Source organism: Calonectris borealis, chromosome 7 (assembly GCF_964195595.1).
Source record: "Calonectris borealis chromosome 7, bCalBor7.hap1.2, whole genome shotgun sequence".
Classification (NCBI taxonomy): domain Eukaryota; kingdom Metazoa; phylum Chordata; class Aves; order Procellariiformes; family Procellariidae; genus Calonectris; species Calonectris borealis.
Genome location: NC_134318.1, coordinates 27,849,920 through 27,866,157, shown reverse-complemented (window position 1 = coordinate 27,866,157; position 16,238 = coordinate 27,849,920). Strand labels below are relative to the sequence as shown.

At 42.5% G+C, this 16,238-nt stretch overlaps 1 protein-coding gene across 2 annotated transcripts in view; it reads right to left on the bottom strand.

Annotated features, from left to right (window-relative positions):
* ENTPD1 (ectonucleoside triphosphate diphosphohydrolase 1) overlaps positions 1-2,947 on the bottom strand; it is a 35,799-nt gene extending 32,852 nt beyond the window's left edge. Inside the window, exons 1-2 of one of the 2 annotated variants that reach the window (XM_075154787.1) lie at positions 2,707-2,947; positions 2,308-2,488 (exon numbers count right to left, since the gene is read on the bottom strand). Coding sequence is in view for 1 of the 2 variants with exons in the window: in XM_075154778.1 (XP_075010879.1) it covers positions 2,084-2,099 (16 nt within the window). In the remaining variant the exon portion in view is untranslated. Of the gene's footprint in view, positions 1-2,083; positions 2,192-2,307; positions 2,489-2,706 lie in introns of those variants that run through there. The other variant, XM_075154778.1, reaches the window with a different exon arrangement.
* Between the last annotated feature and the right edge of the window lie 13,291 nt (positions 2,948-16,238).

Sequence of the window (16,238 nt, the reverse complement as noted above, 5' to 3'; positions counted from 1 at the left end):
ACATGCCCTGGGTGTGCATTTGTGCCTCATTTCAAGGTGGAAACTTTCCTACTAGCTGATAAATACTGCCTGTCCTGGACTCCCCCGTGTTGAACCTATTGATTGCTGCCTCTGGAAGAGATACTGCGAGAGGCGTTTTCAAAAACACTGCCTCATGTTTTCTTCTCCCACACACATGAAATGAGGTTTCTTGCTATTCATTGCACCAATTTTCATTAGGCACTTGCAAGACGACTTGCATTTTCTGCAGGTCAGCCCATTCTGACACCACCACCACTTCTGCGATTAGCTCCAGCACTGTCAGTTTTCTTCAGTTTCCTTCTGTCGCTTTAAATCCCACTTTCTAAAAGAAGGCTCATTTGGTCCTCTTTGCTAAATCAGTTCTCATAATCTAAGTTTCTTCCCTGTGATTCCTCACCTCACTAGAAAAGGCATCTCTGTTCATGCATTACATTTCATTTTTGGAATGAAACTTTTTAAAGACTGGTTTCAAAGCTATTCTTATCTCCCTCCTCAGCAGAGGCAAATTATTTCTAAATTTCCAGCTTCACACATGACTGCATAAACTAATGAGCTAACCTTCTTCTGCCAGTCCTTGCTTTAAATCTGATGTATGTCAGACTGAGAAAATGCTTCTTCCACTCAAATGCCATTTGTTACTTTCTATGAAGTTAAAAACTGGAGAGGTCTAGTTTACTATTTTATTTATTCCAAGGAAAAAAACGCAACCAACCAAACAAATGACATTTTGATTCCTGTTGTAATAACAATGATAAATGAGAGACTTCCACCTGGTACTGAACAAGAAACTATCAAAATAGTGGAAACTATCATCCCTAAGCTTCTCACTCAATTTAATGGCTAAATTTCTGCCCAGGTCTTTTTCCAGTTTACTGCTGCTTGCTTATTTGTCCGAGTTCCTGCTTTGTGTTTAAAAGCCCCACACAGAGCCTAGTACTGTCAGCAGTATAGAAAGACAGACCACATTGCAGAAGTTGCCGTAAACAGAGGGCAAGACACCCAGATAGACAAAAGCTGATACTAAACTAGGAAATGTTTCTGCCAAACGTTAAGTGTGACTAGTGCTGCTACGTGCACCATACAGGCTGATTATAAAAGGCAAACCCTGGTACGAGATACGTATCTCGTAGAAAAATTACCGTGCAGTAAGGACCTCTAGCTAACGCCGAGTCCCTCCCCCGATCCCTAGGACCGCAGTGAAGGCGAGAGGGCTTGCCAGGGTGCCAATGGGGAATCCCCCTCTCCCTTGCGCTCTCCCGACCCCGTTCTGGCCCCGAGCCCACGCACCCAGAGCCCCTCGTACCCAGCACAGCAATTCTTCCAACCTCAGAGCTATCGCTTTCCACCGCGGTTTCCTAACAGCCAATACTTCCACTGAGTTTTTCCTCCTTTCTTTTTTTTCTTCCACACACCCCCCCCCCCGCCCCCGTCCTTTGAGTGCGGTTCTCGGCGCCGCGGGAGCTCGGCACCGGCCCCGCGGGCAGTGCGGGCTGCAGCCGGGGAGTCACCGCCGGCTGTTCCCCTGCGCGGCGAGGGAGGGAATCCCTCGCACTGACGCGGCCAAACTTCTGCCAGACGCCGGCGCGGAGCCTCGGCTCCCGCCCGCCCCGCTGCACCGCCCGGGGACCCGCCAGCCCGCGGCCACCTCCCGCTTCCCCCGAGCAGCCGCGGCCCCGCTCCCGGGCACCCCAGCCACAAGTGGACGTTGTCCCTTCGGAAACGGCCGGGAGTCCAAAGGCTTGAAGCCGATGTCAGCCGGGGGAGGACTGCGGCAAGGCTGCACCCACCCAGGCCAGCCCCCGCCGCGGAGCCTTCGCCCACCGCCGGCAGCGCTCCGCGGGCGCGGAGGGAGGCACGCGCCGCCCGGGGATGCCGCAGCCGCAGCTCCCTCCCGGCTGGCGAACCCGAAGGAGCTCCTCATGAATATGCACAGCCTCCCCCGAGCGCCGGCCGCGGGATGCCGCCACCCCGGGGGCGCCCCGCCGAGCCCTGCCTCCCCCCGCGCCCCCTCGCCGGGGGTCAGGGCTGCTTCTGGAGATCAGCGCTTCGCTTCTGTCCTTACCCTTTGGCTCGTCCATCAGTGCCGGTGCTCGCTCGCTCCCTCCTCCCTCTCTCTCCCCCTCTTCCTCTCAGCCTCTGCCGGCTCTGAGCTGCCTTAGTGAGAGGTGCTCATGAAAATGGGCGCTTTAGTGGTCCATGGCTGTGGGAGGGGTTAGTTTAACTCTACATGACTCAATCCATCTAACTTGCAGGCTGACCTCCTGCTTTCCTTAAAGCACAGATTACCTCAGAGTTGCCGCGTTACCAGCGCCTTGGCCTCCTCCGCCGGGTCGAGGGTCCCGCAGGGCCGGGGGGAACGGGGTGCGCCCGGGGGGCTACCCGAGGGAACGGCCGCCGCTGGCTCCGCTGGGGCCGTGCTCTGAAGCAGGATTGCATCGCTGACTTCGGGGAGGAGATGTCATTTTGGCTGCGGAGACAAAGTATTTTGTCAGGTTTTTTTTTTTAAGTTGCATAAGGCTGAGCAGATACCCTTTGCATCAGTGAGGTATGCAAAGAGAAGAACTGTCCTGAGAAGAAATGATCTTCTTCGTTTCCAGATATGAGGTCCAGCCCTCCCCCCAAACCTTCCTCCCCCAAAGGAGATAAATTTGCAATAACTGCTGACAAGTCACCTCCTGCACCTACCTACTCCATAGAATGAGCTCGCACCTCTGGCTGTATCTCCTGGGGAACTTCAGGAAAGAGCCAATTTTTGTCTACTTGCCAGGAAGGTCTGAAGGGAATGCTCCCTCCCCGCCTGCTTTTATCCCTGCTGAGCCCCAGCACACCTCCCAGGTTGACTCCATGCAAATAAGAAATACAGGATAGCGCCGGAGGAGTCTCAGCAACTTTTCTGTACAGCCTCTGACATTCAGTCCCTTTCCAGGCACCACATGTCCCTTCACGCTCCTGCCTACGGATCCGTCAGCCTCCCACTCCAAAGGAAGCTGCCAACCACTCTGGTTCTTTCACTTCCTTCTCAGAGCGGTGGCCACCAGCTTCCCAGCCCTTGGGGCTCTTCCCCATCCCCACGCACCTTCCCACTGTCACCCAGAGGTGAAGTCACTGGAGCACATGCCGCTACCACCACCTGCAGCCAGCCACCACGTCCTGCCTGTGCCAAAGCCTGGTCTGCTCTCAGAGGCATCACTTTTACCAGCTCACCCTCCTGACAAATGGACTCACTGCTCTGTAGCTGGACACCATCCAGCTCCGTGCCCACCATCAGCTTCCAGAGATCTTGCCCTGAGGAGAAGCAGGAAGAGCAGGGTCCTGATGCTAGGACCTGGAGAACCACATGGACATGGGGTTTCAAATCCCTTCCATTATTGCAGCCCCGCCACAAAGACCACTTCTTTCTCCTTCACAAACAAACATTGACCTAGCCTGTATTACTGCAATCTGATGAGATAACACTCCTGTTTATAACCTTTCTGGGAACAGGAAAATAGGGATCTACAAAATAAAACAATTACATAATTAAGGCTTTAGTAAGTCAAATTCTTTCTGAATTATTGTCAGCCTTGGTTGAAAAGCTGGGGGAACAGTGTTTCAGCAGACAAAGCTGAAGGTGGACTGTAAGTGTTTGTCATCTTATTCAGAAAAATTGGCCTGGGCAGCCCAAGTAAGGGAAAACTGACCTTGCCTCCAGTGATAACAGGCCAACATTTTTAAAGAGTTTATCATGGCAGAAGTAATTGTGTTGGTTACTTTGACACCAATTCTTGTAAAAATAAGAGTGCAGTTGATACAATGCTCAGTTGATAAATACAACTCTGCAAGTGTTCAATGTAATAAACAGCGACCACATAGATTTATCAGTAAGAAATACTATTGACTTGTTTTTTAAAAAAACCAAAACCAATAAAAGTAGTAGCACTTATGAACCAGTCACACACTGACTTCTGCAAAGAATACCTGCTGCTAGAGTGTCATCACAGGAAATAAAACAGTTCTATAAGAATGCCACACCTTAATTGAATCCCACTGAAAGGTAGTTGGAATTTAGGACTGACTTTCAGATGGCTGTGTTTAGACCCACTGCCTCTACAGCTAGAAACTCAAACAGCTCGGTCAGCTGGGCTTATCAAAGAGCTCAACCAAGGGCTGAGTCGTCCAAATTTAACAAGTGGAAGATATCTACAGGCCCCCCCTCAGAGACAGATAGACATGACTCCAAGCCATGTCTAACATCTCTTATGGATGCTCAAACTGACCCATTTCACATCCTTTAAAATAGTGCGTGTACCCGACAAACTACGATAAGCTCTTTTATATAAGTCTGCCAGTGACAAGTATTTTTGTGTGAGGAAGTTCAGCTTCAAACTGAGACAGATGAAACCTTTGTGGAGGAAGGATGGGCCGTCGTTAGTCAGTGACCATGAAACACGCAGCAGGGTTTTCACACAAGAGGAAGTTGTCACCTGGCGCGTAAGGGCCCCATGGGGAAGGGTTGCTGTGAACTGTGATAGTTATGGTTTTCTACACCTAAAAACATCCATGTCCTTCATAGAGCTGCAGGGAACAGATTTCCGAGTTGAAGATGATCTACTTTAGAGTGATGGACTGATAAACACATAAATAGTATTTCCTGCAGCTACAGGAGCTGAGAACAATGTTGCATGCTATTTTGCAGCCATTCAAGTTTAGGTGTAAGAGACAGTGTTGAAATAAGCTTTCCCCCTTTGGCTCTGACAGAGGAGGGGAAGGGTGGACTTTATAGCCTCATGTGACATGAGATGCAGACTTCCTCTTCCACAGAGGGTCAGATCTAGATTTGCCAGAGCAGTTTGGTTCTGCCTGCTGATCCTCCTGCCTTTGAGCAAACCTCTGACTGCAATCCACAAACCAGCGAAAGGCAACAGCGGATTCTGTGTCGCAGTCATTTCCATGAGAAAACAAAACAATAAAAGCAGCCCCGGAGGCAGGCATTTGTACTCAGATAAGGCTCCAGACAGTGTGAGGAGGAAGCTTGAAAACACAGAAATAAAAAAAGAGGAAACCAGAGAGCTCAAGATGTAGTTTCCACACATTTTGAGCAGGGGGTAAGAATAGCAAAACAGAGGAGTGCCACTTTTCTACTCCTAGAACAAAAAGAAGCATCCTGTGCAACTTTGGAGGAACAAAATATATCTTAAATATCCATCTTCTTCCTAACAATAGTAAGAGCTTAGTCTCAATCATCTTGCTCCTCTAAGTTTACACAAGTTGTGTGTGTGTTTGCGTGTGTCCAAAACCATGAAACTTCATAGATGTCTACAATTTGCTGTTTTGCAGACGAGGTACTTTGGGACTCAGAAAAGGAGCAAGAGTGAGTGAACATTGGGACATGTTAGCTCCATTTCCAGCAAACAGGAGACAGAAGGAACCGAGGTGATAACACTGGAATCCAGGGCCAAAACCTCTGGGCTTTGGGATGGGGGAAGGAAACAGCCATAGGAAAAGAGTCAGGGAGCCTGGGAACGAACCTACAAGTGTTAGAAACATAAGTAGCTTGTTTCCACGGAAAGAACTGGCATGAAAACATCTGAAACATTTTACACAGAAACAGGCCATCCCATCACCAATCTCAAGAACAATATCGAAGTCATCCGTGTCTGTGTTTGCTTAGGGGCATGGCCTGGGGGTATGTATTTAGATGACAACATACCACTCTGTATGTTTAAGCAACAGAGCGGAGTGGCAGCTTCAAGAAACTTTGTGTGTAAACGTTGGCCTTAGCAGAGATAGGCTGAATATTCCTCAGGCTTTCCTAGACATTTAGTCTCAGTGTGCTGGTTCATGTCACCACCTACCTACCAGCCAGCAGCCCTGGGAAGGGGGGCAGCAGGTCCCCAGCCCTCCACCCCCAGCATCTCTGCAACAGATGATAAACAGAGAAGGTCTCCAGAAAGACAGTGAACATGTTAAATTGCTGGGAGCAGAATTCCCTACAAAGGGAGGTTGATCCAAGCGATTAGGACAGCTTCCTTCTGGAAAGGAAGGCAGAGAAGGGGGGCCAAGCATTAGAAAAAGACAAATAACCAAAAGTGCTAACGTGCCAGATTTTTTTTTTTTTTTTTTTTTTTTTTTACAGCTTTTAGCTCCTTGGCCCACTCATCCCACATCGCAATCACCTCAGACTTGACAGCTTTCACAACACAGTAGGCCAAGAACTCCCCACTTCTCCAGGTTCCTCTGCAATGGCTGAAGTTCAAACGCTTAATTTAGATACCCAAAACACGTCCTTTGTGAAAAGCAAACCTCTTGAATGACTCCTGAAGAAACAGACAAACAAGCAACAAGATATGCAATATTTGTCTGTGCGCACTGAGCATCATTTTTAAAGAATGCAATTCTCTGAAAAAGGAAAAATTACTTTTGGTATTTAGATAAAAAGATGAGATGACCTTCAGCTTCATCTTGCTGCAAACAAGTATTGCTCCTTAGCCTTAAACTTATGATGAAATGCATTATCTATAAAAATGACTTAAGTTCCTTTCCTTCGTCTTAATTCCTTGTCTTGGTTTAAATATTTGTAACCCTCTTCTCAGAGGATGCCCCTATGCTGTCTCTATACTCATATTCACAGATCATGTCACCCAAAACCTGTGTATCACCTCTAAGATAACACCTTTTTTACTGCATTTCTTCTCCACCTTTTTTTAGTCATCAGTAAACATTTCTATCTCCTCTATCGTTCAGCTCCAGTGCAAGTCCCTTTCATTTCTTTGCTGCTTCTTGCATCAGACCATATCTGTATTGCTGGTTCCTCTTCCACTTTGATGTAACTTCCTCAGAGATCCTGATGCTATTTTGTTTTGAAGCACAACAGATAAAACCATTTAGCTTGTCTGTTGCTCAGCCACTACCCTGTAATCATCTCTGCTGGCTGTTTTCTTCTCCATTCATGTTAAAGTTTCATAGCCTTTGCCCATCTCTATTATTTTTGCGATATAGTGCTCAGATTACACATCTGCAGAGCAACCTGTTAATTAGTTATTTACTGGTTTTGTGTGATCACTACAAAACTGATAACACAGAGGTAATGATGATCATTGAAACTGGCAAAAAAAAAAGTTCCTGTTTTTGTTTGTAGAGGTGAATCAGTTTTCTAGTTAATTTGTTAGCTTTGTTCCTCTCAACAGGCACAGCTGTGCTGGTTTTGGCTGGGGTAGAGTTAATTTTCTTTATAGTAGCTAATATGGGGCTATATTTTGGATTGTGCTGAAAACAGTGTTGATAACACAGGGATGTTTTAGTTACTGCTGAGCAGTGCTCACTCACAGTCAAGGCCTTTTCTGCTCCTCACCCCACCCCACCAGCGAGCAGGCTGGGGGTGCACAAGAAGTTGGGAGGGGACACAGCTGGGACAGCTGACCCCAACTGACCAAAAGGATATTCCATACCATATGACGTTATGCTCAGCATATAAATCTGGGGGAAGAAGAAAGGGGGACATTCGGAGTGATGGTGTCTTCCCAAGTAACAGTTACATGTGATGGAGTCCTACTTTCCTGGAGGTGGCTGAACACCTGCCTGCCGATGAGAAGGAGTGAATGAATTCTTTGTTTTGCTTTGCTTGTGTGCACAGCTTTTGCTTTACTTATTAAACTGTCTTTATCTCAACCCATGAGTTTTCTCACTTTTCCCCTTCTGATTCTCTCCCCCATCCCACCAGGGGGGAGTGAGCGAGCGGCTGTGTGGGGCTTAGTTGCCGGCTGGGGTTAAACCATGATAACAACTATTGAAGAAAAATTTTGTTTTTACAAAACGAAGGAAACAAGTTAACACTGTTATTGTTAAAAATCCACAAAACTTCAGCAAAACATGCAAACAAGTTTTCACATTCAGCCTCAGAATAACAGAAGCAACATGAATGATGGACACTGAAATGTCATTTGAAAGGAGCAGTACCAAAGGCCCATTCTCTAACACCTTAAAATGCCAACTTAGTTTACATATTCATTAGCAAATTATCTATTAGGTATAACTCCATAACAGGCTTGCAATACCATATTCTATAGGTTCAATACACTTTCAATGGTATTATCTCATAATATCATAAGAGATTCTATCACCACCTTTATTTACCTTTACAGAGATACATTAACATATAAAAGCAAAACCAATTAGTCTTCATAAGCTCTACAACTTAGTGTAAAAAAGCATATCCTAAAAAATGTCATATTGTTCATTATCCAAGTACCTACTCGACAAAACCTGAGCAGAAAGAGCAACTGGTGTTATTTCATGCACCTGATATTTTACTCATGTCAGCTGTAATAGTCTAAACCAAATTCCAGAGGCTCTTCAGTTTGCTTGGTAATTTTATTAAAACCATCACAGTCCCAAACATAGGTGATGCCCTGCCCTATAACTCTGCTTCTCAGATCATTAGTCATCATATTTATACAGCACATTGGTACTCCCATGCTCGCAACAGAGCTCTTGTTTTTCCTTCCAAGCAACTGGGAAGAGAGATAGGTAAAACTGTTATTACTGGTTTTTAGCAATACACTAGTGTTGGTGGTATTTCTGATTCCTTTGATCTTTTATTCTTATGGTTTGCATCTTTTAGTATCTTCCTATTGTTTTATCTGACAGGAGTGGCAGACAATCCCTAATGATGGCTTACCAAAGCAAAACCTCCCAACTTTCTGATGCTCCCACAGAGCAGGGAACCCTCCCTGGCTACACAGGACAGAGCTTTCAGGAGCAGCTGACAGCCACCTTTATCTCTTAAATCTCACCTTTCACATTATGGGGCTGCCAATACCAAGAAAAGAAAGGAGTGCTGTAAAGTGAAATTGGTGAGGCTTATGAAAAGGGATTCCGCTAAAAGAAAAAAAAAAAAAAGAAGAAAAATGCAGAAAAAATCCTCAAAACTCTAAGGCTATAACAAGAAAAAATAGAGAAGAAAGGAGTATCAGAAAAATCAGTAGTAAATATACCATGAATTGATAAGGGAAGATAAGGAGTACCAGTTGCCCCGTCTAACAAACAGAACTCCAAAATACCTCCCAAACTTAGTAAATTACAGAAAGAAAATAAGAAAAATAAATTAACAACATGCATATAGGTCTTGAATAATTGCTGTCTTAAGACTGAAGGAGGCAGTTTTATTACTATCTCCTCTGTATGATTTTATGACCAAAATGAATTTTTATCCTGTTAAATCTTAATTTATCATGCAACACTTTGGTAGCTAGGACAAACAAATATTAAAATCACCCCAAAGCAGCTACTTTCAAAAAAGAATTATAGGTATTTAGATCATATTAAGTCACTTAATTTTAATTTCTTCAAAAGGATAAAAGTAGACAGAATGTGGAAAATATGCACAAAATGAAAAAGAATAACTTTAAAATACTTTTTCCAATGTCTGAATTCAGCCTGACTACCCACTACCCACTCACCCTCTGTTAAGTGATTTGTTCTTTAATAAGTGAGCATCCGCAAAGGAAAACCAGTGGCAGCACACAGACACATTGTCCATCAGATGTCACTCAGTCAATAGCAGAAGAGAAGTTGACTGCATCCATCCAGAGGGACTATCTGAAGACAGTGGCGAAAAGGAAGATATCTTAAAAATCTCAAGCATCTCTGATTTGCATATGTTTGTTAACCATAGCCATAAATATACCCATGATAATTCAGCCCACCTGCTTTGCTATGTTCTAGAAGCATAACATGTTCTCCCTTCTAACAGAGCTACGGGAAGTAGGCTTTGCTTTGGGAAATAATTAAGCACCACTTTGTTGGACTATTTACTACCCTTTACCGAAAAGGAAACCACTAAATCTTTGCAATTGTAAAAACCTCCTGCCCTCTTTACACCCTACCTCATTTCAGTACACGCCTGTGCTGAGTTTATGCATGTCCACGAGCACCATGGAGAACTATCTATAGAGATGTGAGTTCTCAGATATTTTCAGATTTGCTTTCAGATTCTTACTGTAAGATTTTTTTCCATGTGAATTATGTATGCCTTACATGACTTTGCATACAAGCATTTCAGTGCGGTCATCTTTATTTAGTCTCTGGAAGGTTTCATGTTCTCTTTTTTAGTTTTGCACTTCAATAGACTGACAAAAATGGGGAGAAAAAGGACAGAGACTTCAGAGTCATCCTGAGTTTTAGGAAGTGGTATATTTAGTTTACTGGTGATTGACATTTATTACTTCCACAGGTTCTAGTATTTTTGCTTTATTAAAGTCTTCTTCACTCCATTTCAATTCTCTTTGAATTAGCAGAAAGAATTAAGTAACTATTTATGTTTAAAGCAAAACAATTTTTTTTTTTGTATTTGCATTGATTTATAAGTTTGGGAAAAAGGTTAAGTCTGATTATTTCCAGCTGCATCGAGCTTCACACTCAATGCTAAATTGGGAAACTGACTTGTAATTTTATGAAATACAGAATTTGTGCATGTATTAACAAAGGAGAATCAGTCTGGGGTCCATAGATTCATGTATATCAATTGCATCATAGAAATGGCTTTCCAGTCTTTCTATTTCTCTCAGCGGACTTCCCTTTTCCACTACCAACTCCATGTGATTAACTTTAACATTGTGTTCCTTATCCAGTCTGTATCTGTAATGAAGGTACAGATCTGTCCCCTTACTAAATATGCCTATATAATTTCAAATCACATTTACCTTTTTCTCCTTGAGCTGTTCTATATACCAAAATGGATGCTTTAATCATTCAGCATGCAGGAAGCATCCTTCATCCACTTTTTCCATGAACACATCTCCAACTTGGCATCCAGTTTAAACTGTCATTTGTATTGTCAGTGTTTTCCTGTATAATCTCAACAGTGTCTTCACCTACTTCAATGTGTAAGTATATTCTTATCCAACAGTCTTGGTTCTAGGAATAGCCTTTCTAAATCTCTCAGCATCATCAGATGGCCGAGTCTTTTCAAATTGAAAGTATTTTTTGCTGAAATTAAATATCTTGGTATCTCTCATTCTGTCATTAAATCATTAACTCTTCAAACCTTCAACCTGTGACTATGAGAGCACCAATAAATAATTAATTTAATATAATTTATTTTATTTAATAAACTATTTTCTACAATAGTTATTTCAGTTTTTCAGTTATTTCAGTATTTTTCAGCATATATATATTTTCAGTATTATTTCAGTATTTCCCCCCAAGCACCCTTTGGAAAAAGGGGGGATGAAATTCTGTGAATAGGTATGGGGAAGGAGAGATTTAGGTCTGAAAAATATTCCCAACTGAAAAGATTCATGAAGGACTAGACAAATATGCTTGACTGTCTTTTTAAGGAATTCCTGCACGAGAGTTTCTTTTCCAAGGAAACTATCACATTTGAAACGCTCCTGCGCAACCCACTTTCTGGCACTCTCAAATTAGGTACCTTCACTAGCTTAGTTACAAATCAGAAGGCTCTGAAATCAGCTCTCAGTCGCAGACAAGACCCTATTTGTACGGTGCTAGTCTTTCCCAAGCATGCTCGCTACACTTGGAATAAGGAATTAACAACCTATTCAGATCCTGCTGGTGATATTTCCAGCAGATATTTCATTCTGTGGCAGTAATTACCTTCACAAAGGAAAAAGCTTACACCGTCGTTGGCAGCCCTGGGTGACACTCGGGTCAGGGGGTGGCTCGGCTGGAGCAGGACCCGAGCAGCCCCGCTCAGGAAGGGATGCGGAGCGAGAGGCAGGACATCAGCTGCCGTCTCCCGGCTCAGCCCCCGCCGGCGCGGCACGCTGGGCAGCCCGAGCCCCGCTGCACCCAGCAAGGCCCCGCGAGGGATGGATAACTGCTGGCAGTCAAAAGACTCACTTGCGAGCAGATATTAATTTAAAAACTCTGCAGAACAATTATCTGACATGTGCCACGGTCTTACTGTCATACTTTTAGGATAGCAATTCTGTTAACTGGATCAGAGGCTTTCATCAGGCCCTCATGTGACCTCGCCCTTATGGAATTAAATAATTAAACATTAAAATACAACATGCAAAAAAAAAAGAATCATGTTTTTAGCTTTCTGTGAAACTATCTGAACCTAGAGGCACATCAGTTCCATTCATTTTATGGTTTTCAGTCTACTACTTAAAAATCTTTGAAGAAAGAAAATAGTCTAAAAACTTAATTCAAGGAATAATTCTAGTTTCAAACTGTTAGGGAACACCAAATTTCCAACTTCTTAACTCAGATTTCAAATTTCTTATTTAATGTTTACATGGAGCTTCTTTCTCTAAATTGATAGCTGGTCTTTAAAGACGTGTGCGTCATTAAGCAAAATTTTTGGACCAACGCTAAAAGCTGCAAAAGGAAACAACTGCCTATAGAAGTTACTGATTTCACTTCTGTTCACTCTTACATGGAGCAGACTTCCTCTGAACTCAGCTGTGTCTGCTGGAACAACATTACATCACAGAAAGTCTAACATGCTAAAAATACATCCCGTAGGTATAATCTTAATTATGCCTAGGTTAAAAAGATTTCGTAACCTTGGAGATAGAAAACAGTGTAGAAATTGTTATTTTTAGCATCAAGGAACTTCTCCAAGCAACAATACCACACAGTGTAAAAATATACCAGGTCAGTACACTTTGGAGATTTCAGATGTTTCATCCTCTTATGGGCTAAACTACAGAACTATTAAACTATATTACTTTGGAACAATTTTCTTTTTTTCCAGATTTATGCTCCATATAACCAAACAAAGAAATTACAGACATGCAAAGATGTACAGGAACTTTAAGCATATCATCTTGACGAACTGAGCTTGACTCAACAAAAATGGAGTTTTCCATTTGCTTTCAAGACAACCATCCACTGTTTTAAATTTAATTTGTCATATTGAGAGTAGAAATCCCAAGTGACAGTCTGAGCTTGAATTGAAGACGACAGTAATTTCTCTGGGGATCCCATGTTTGTTGGTACACCCCTCATACCTTAAAGTCCTCAGGCTCTAGTCACAGGCAAAAGTAGTCTCAGCAAGAGTGCTATGGGATCAAAAATCCACATTATTTGGTCCTGTTAAATTATATTTGTATACTGACAGCCCCCCGCCATGCTCGTCTCTTGGTTTCTTCTCTTATGAGTGTGCCAAGCTGGTCTGCTGGAGCAAACACAGTAGCATGCCAGCCCTCTCCATCTCCTCACTGGGTAACGAGTGCAACTGTGTGAGCGTGTGCGACTATAGGAGGAAGTAATTGAAACTACAGTGTAAGTAGTTATCTGTTAATAACAGCTTGCTTATATTAATAGCAGCTTCATTTCTGCTAAATAAAGGAGAAATTCTTCTAATATTGGTAGAGAGGATCTCCCTGACTTGGTGCCTTACCAGGGAAATGCACCGCATAGTGATACTTGGCTAACTTCTGTTAGCTATGAGAAGAAACCCATGCACACAAAAGTTTCTTAGCTCAGAGCAAATGAAATTTTGAGTTTCAACACTTAGTGACAAAGCCTATATGAAAGTGTATACACTGAAGATTAATTAACAAGAGTTACCAGAAGGACATATGTGGGTATCAGTCATCAATATCCAACATTTCCCAAAATGCTTAGATTTCTCATGGGCTTGTTTCCCATGTAACATCAACTCTTATGTGCAAACACGTGCTGAGATTTCCCAGCTGCAAAGGGCAGGTCGCACTCTCCTCCACCAAAACCAGCGTAAGCAGGCTGAAAAACACCGAACAGCCCTGGCATAGGCAGAGGTCGGCTCCTGCCTGGAGCTGTGCCACTGTACACTGCCGCAGTAACTGGGACATGCTCTACCGTCATAAGAAAACAGACTTTAAGACAGCTTGGTTTAAATGCAGGCAAAATTAAATACTTAACATGGGAACAATAGGGTTCTTTGTGGCAGGGAAAAATGTTTTTTTTTTCCTCTGAGTGCTGGCAGGTTAGCCCCAGTCTATTCTGCTTCTCTTTCGCTCTGAGTGCTTTTCATCATTATTATTGTTATTTTTATACTCCATTTTAAAGAACAGTCTGGAATTCAGGGAAAAGCATTACCTGTGACACAGGCCTGCCTAGCAGTATGAAATAGGAAAATGCATTTTCCCAAAACAACCTCTCATTTAAACTTACAGAGCTCCTGGAATAACTGACAGGGGGCTACATTAGTATGTACAAACACTGCCAACCTCAAGCTGTTAGTCTTTTCTTACATAGTTCCCGTTGCCATCCTTCAGCTCCTGCCTCAGCATTATTTTTTCTTTCATTTTTTAATGTTTCACTTTCCTTTACTCCCTTCCCCCATCTATTGGTTGCTCTTTCCCTTTTAACCACTCCTTTCTCTCACTTCCTAGTAGTCCTTCTTTTAATACAAATATTTTCTCTTTTCATATTTTTACATACAGCTTTTTCATCTTAGTTTTTAATCTGTTTCTTTTCACTGGAGAGGATTTAGGGCATCTCCCATTTGTTACAATTGGTGTGCCTTTCTGTGTAAGAAATGGTGAATGAAATGCTGCTAAACTAAGTTTAAAGCATAAAGACTTGTTATACTTCAGAAAAACAGTAATAACATTACTTTAAATTGTTCCCAGATGTAGTCTAAGACTGTAAGATGACAGCATTTATAGTATACTAATCAAAGTATTGCATAATTTATGTAGCAGTCTATCATCACTGCTCTAAATGACTGCCAATAACTGAGACCTGGCAAGCATTTTGCACATATTTAATATACTTATTTTTCAAAACATGATAATGATAGCAGCAATGGACAGCTATGACAAGCTGAAGATCTACTGCATAATGCACTCATTTATGAAAAGTGTTGTTTGCCTCCATTTCTAACATAGCAAGATTTATATAAAATACATTTAAAAGCTACTTTGATAAAATAGTATTTGTCACCTGCAGAAAGCTAGCATTTACAGTCTTTATTTAGTTTTTAGAGTACTGGTTAATGTTCCAATAACTGCACTCATTTAAACTACAGAATATTGTTTTATCCTCACTAGTAATTAATTATTTATTTGAAGGAGACAATTGCAGCTGTTGATTTTTTTTTTTTTTCACTTTCTTCATCCTTTTTTTACCCCAAGGTGTGAATCTGAAAGTTCTGCAGATTGACCCTATTTCCAGCTGACTGTCCGGGAATTCCTGGGGCACATGGAATGGCAAAATGCAGGAATGCAGCACTTACATTAAAATTATTTATTTAAACACACATCTGTACAGATCTCCCAATAAATGAGCATTCTACTAGAAGTCTTCCAGGTAATTTTCATTACCTCTTTCTGATGGAAGTTGGATATTTATGATCCATCCCTTAAGTTTGATTTAATAAAGGCAACTTCACCCCTACCATTAATTTATCGTAAGGAAGGACAGGTCCCCTCACCGGTAATGACTATCACCTCTCCAGACTCACCCAGTTCTGCTCACAATCCCTTTTTTACCTTCTTGTTCTCATTTCAGTATCCCTTTCCATATAGTCTTCTGTACCTTTAACATCCTTGTGAATCCATCAGCAAAGCAACTCTTGAATAAACCATCTTCTTGAGTCTTTCCCTCAATTACCTTTTTAATAAGGAAATCTATAAACCTACCCTAGCCTCTAAGGAACTGTTAACATGACTATAAAAAGAAAAGAGCAAGGCACAGACAAGCCACAAAAGAAATCCTGCAATGCAAAATCCTAATGCCAACCAGCCAAACACCGTCCCTCGGGCGCTTCTCGCTGTGTCCTGGTCTTACTCCCTCAACTGCAATTCAAAAAATCAGAGTTTGAGAGCAATTTGGGACTTCAGCCAAAATCCAGCACAAGAGTAAAATAATACTGGTCATTCAGGCTAGGGTTGGAAACTTGAAACAAACGGCAGCCAAGTCACCTCCTCGAGTGCCACCACGCAGGACACTGACTGCATTAACTGTGCTGCCGCATGGCCGCTGGGGACTAAGCAGCTGAACCCAGGTGACTGTTGAAAGGAACATTTAAAAGCTAAAGAGATTCATTAAGCTTCAGCAATAGTTTATGTAAAAAAATATTCCTGCTGTCATGTTCAAGTTTCTTAACAAAATAAAAAAGAAACCAAACAGGATTAATCTGTTCTTTGATTGCCTGTTTCTTCAGTCTCTTAATTCAGGGTGTCTATAGGCCTTGCTTATTTCCTCTGTAAGAGAGATAAATACAACAAAAGCATTGCCCAGGTGGTGGAGTGGAATATTGTGATTTGTTGCAACATGACCAC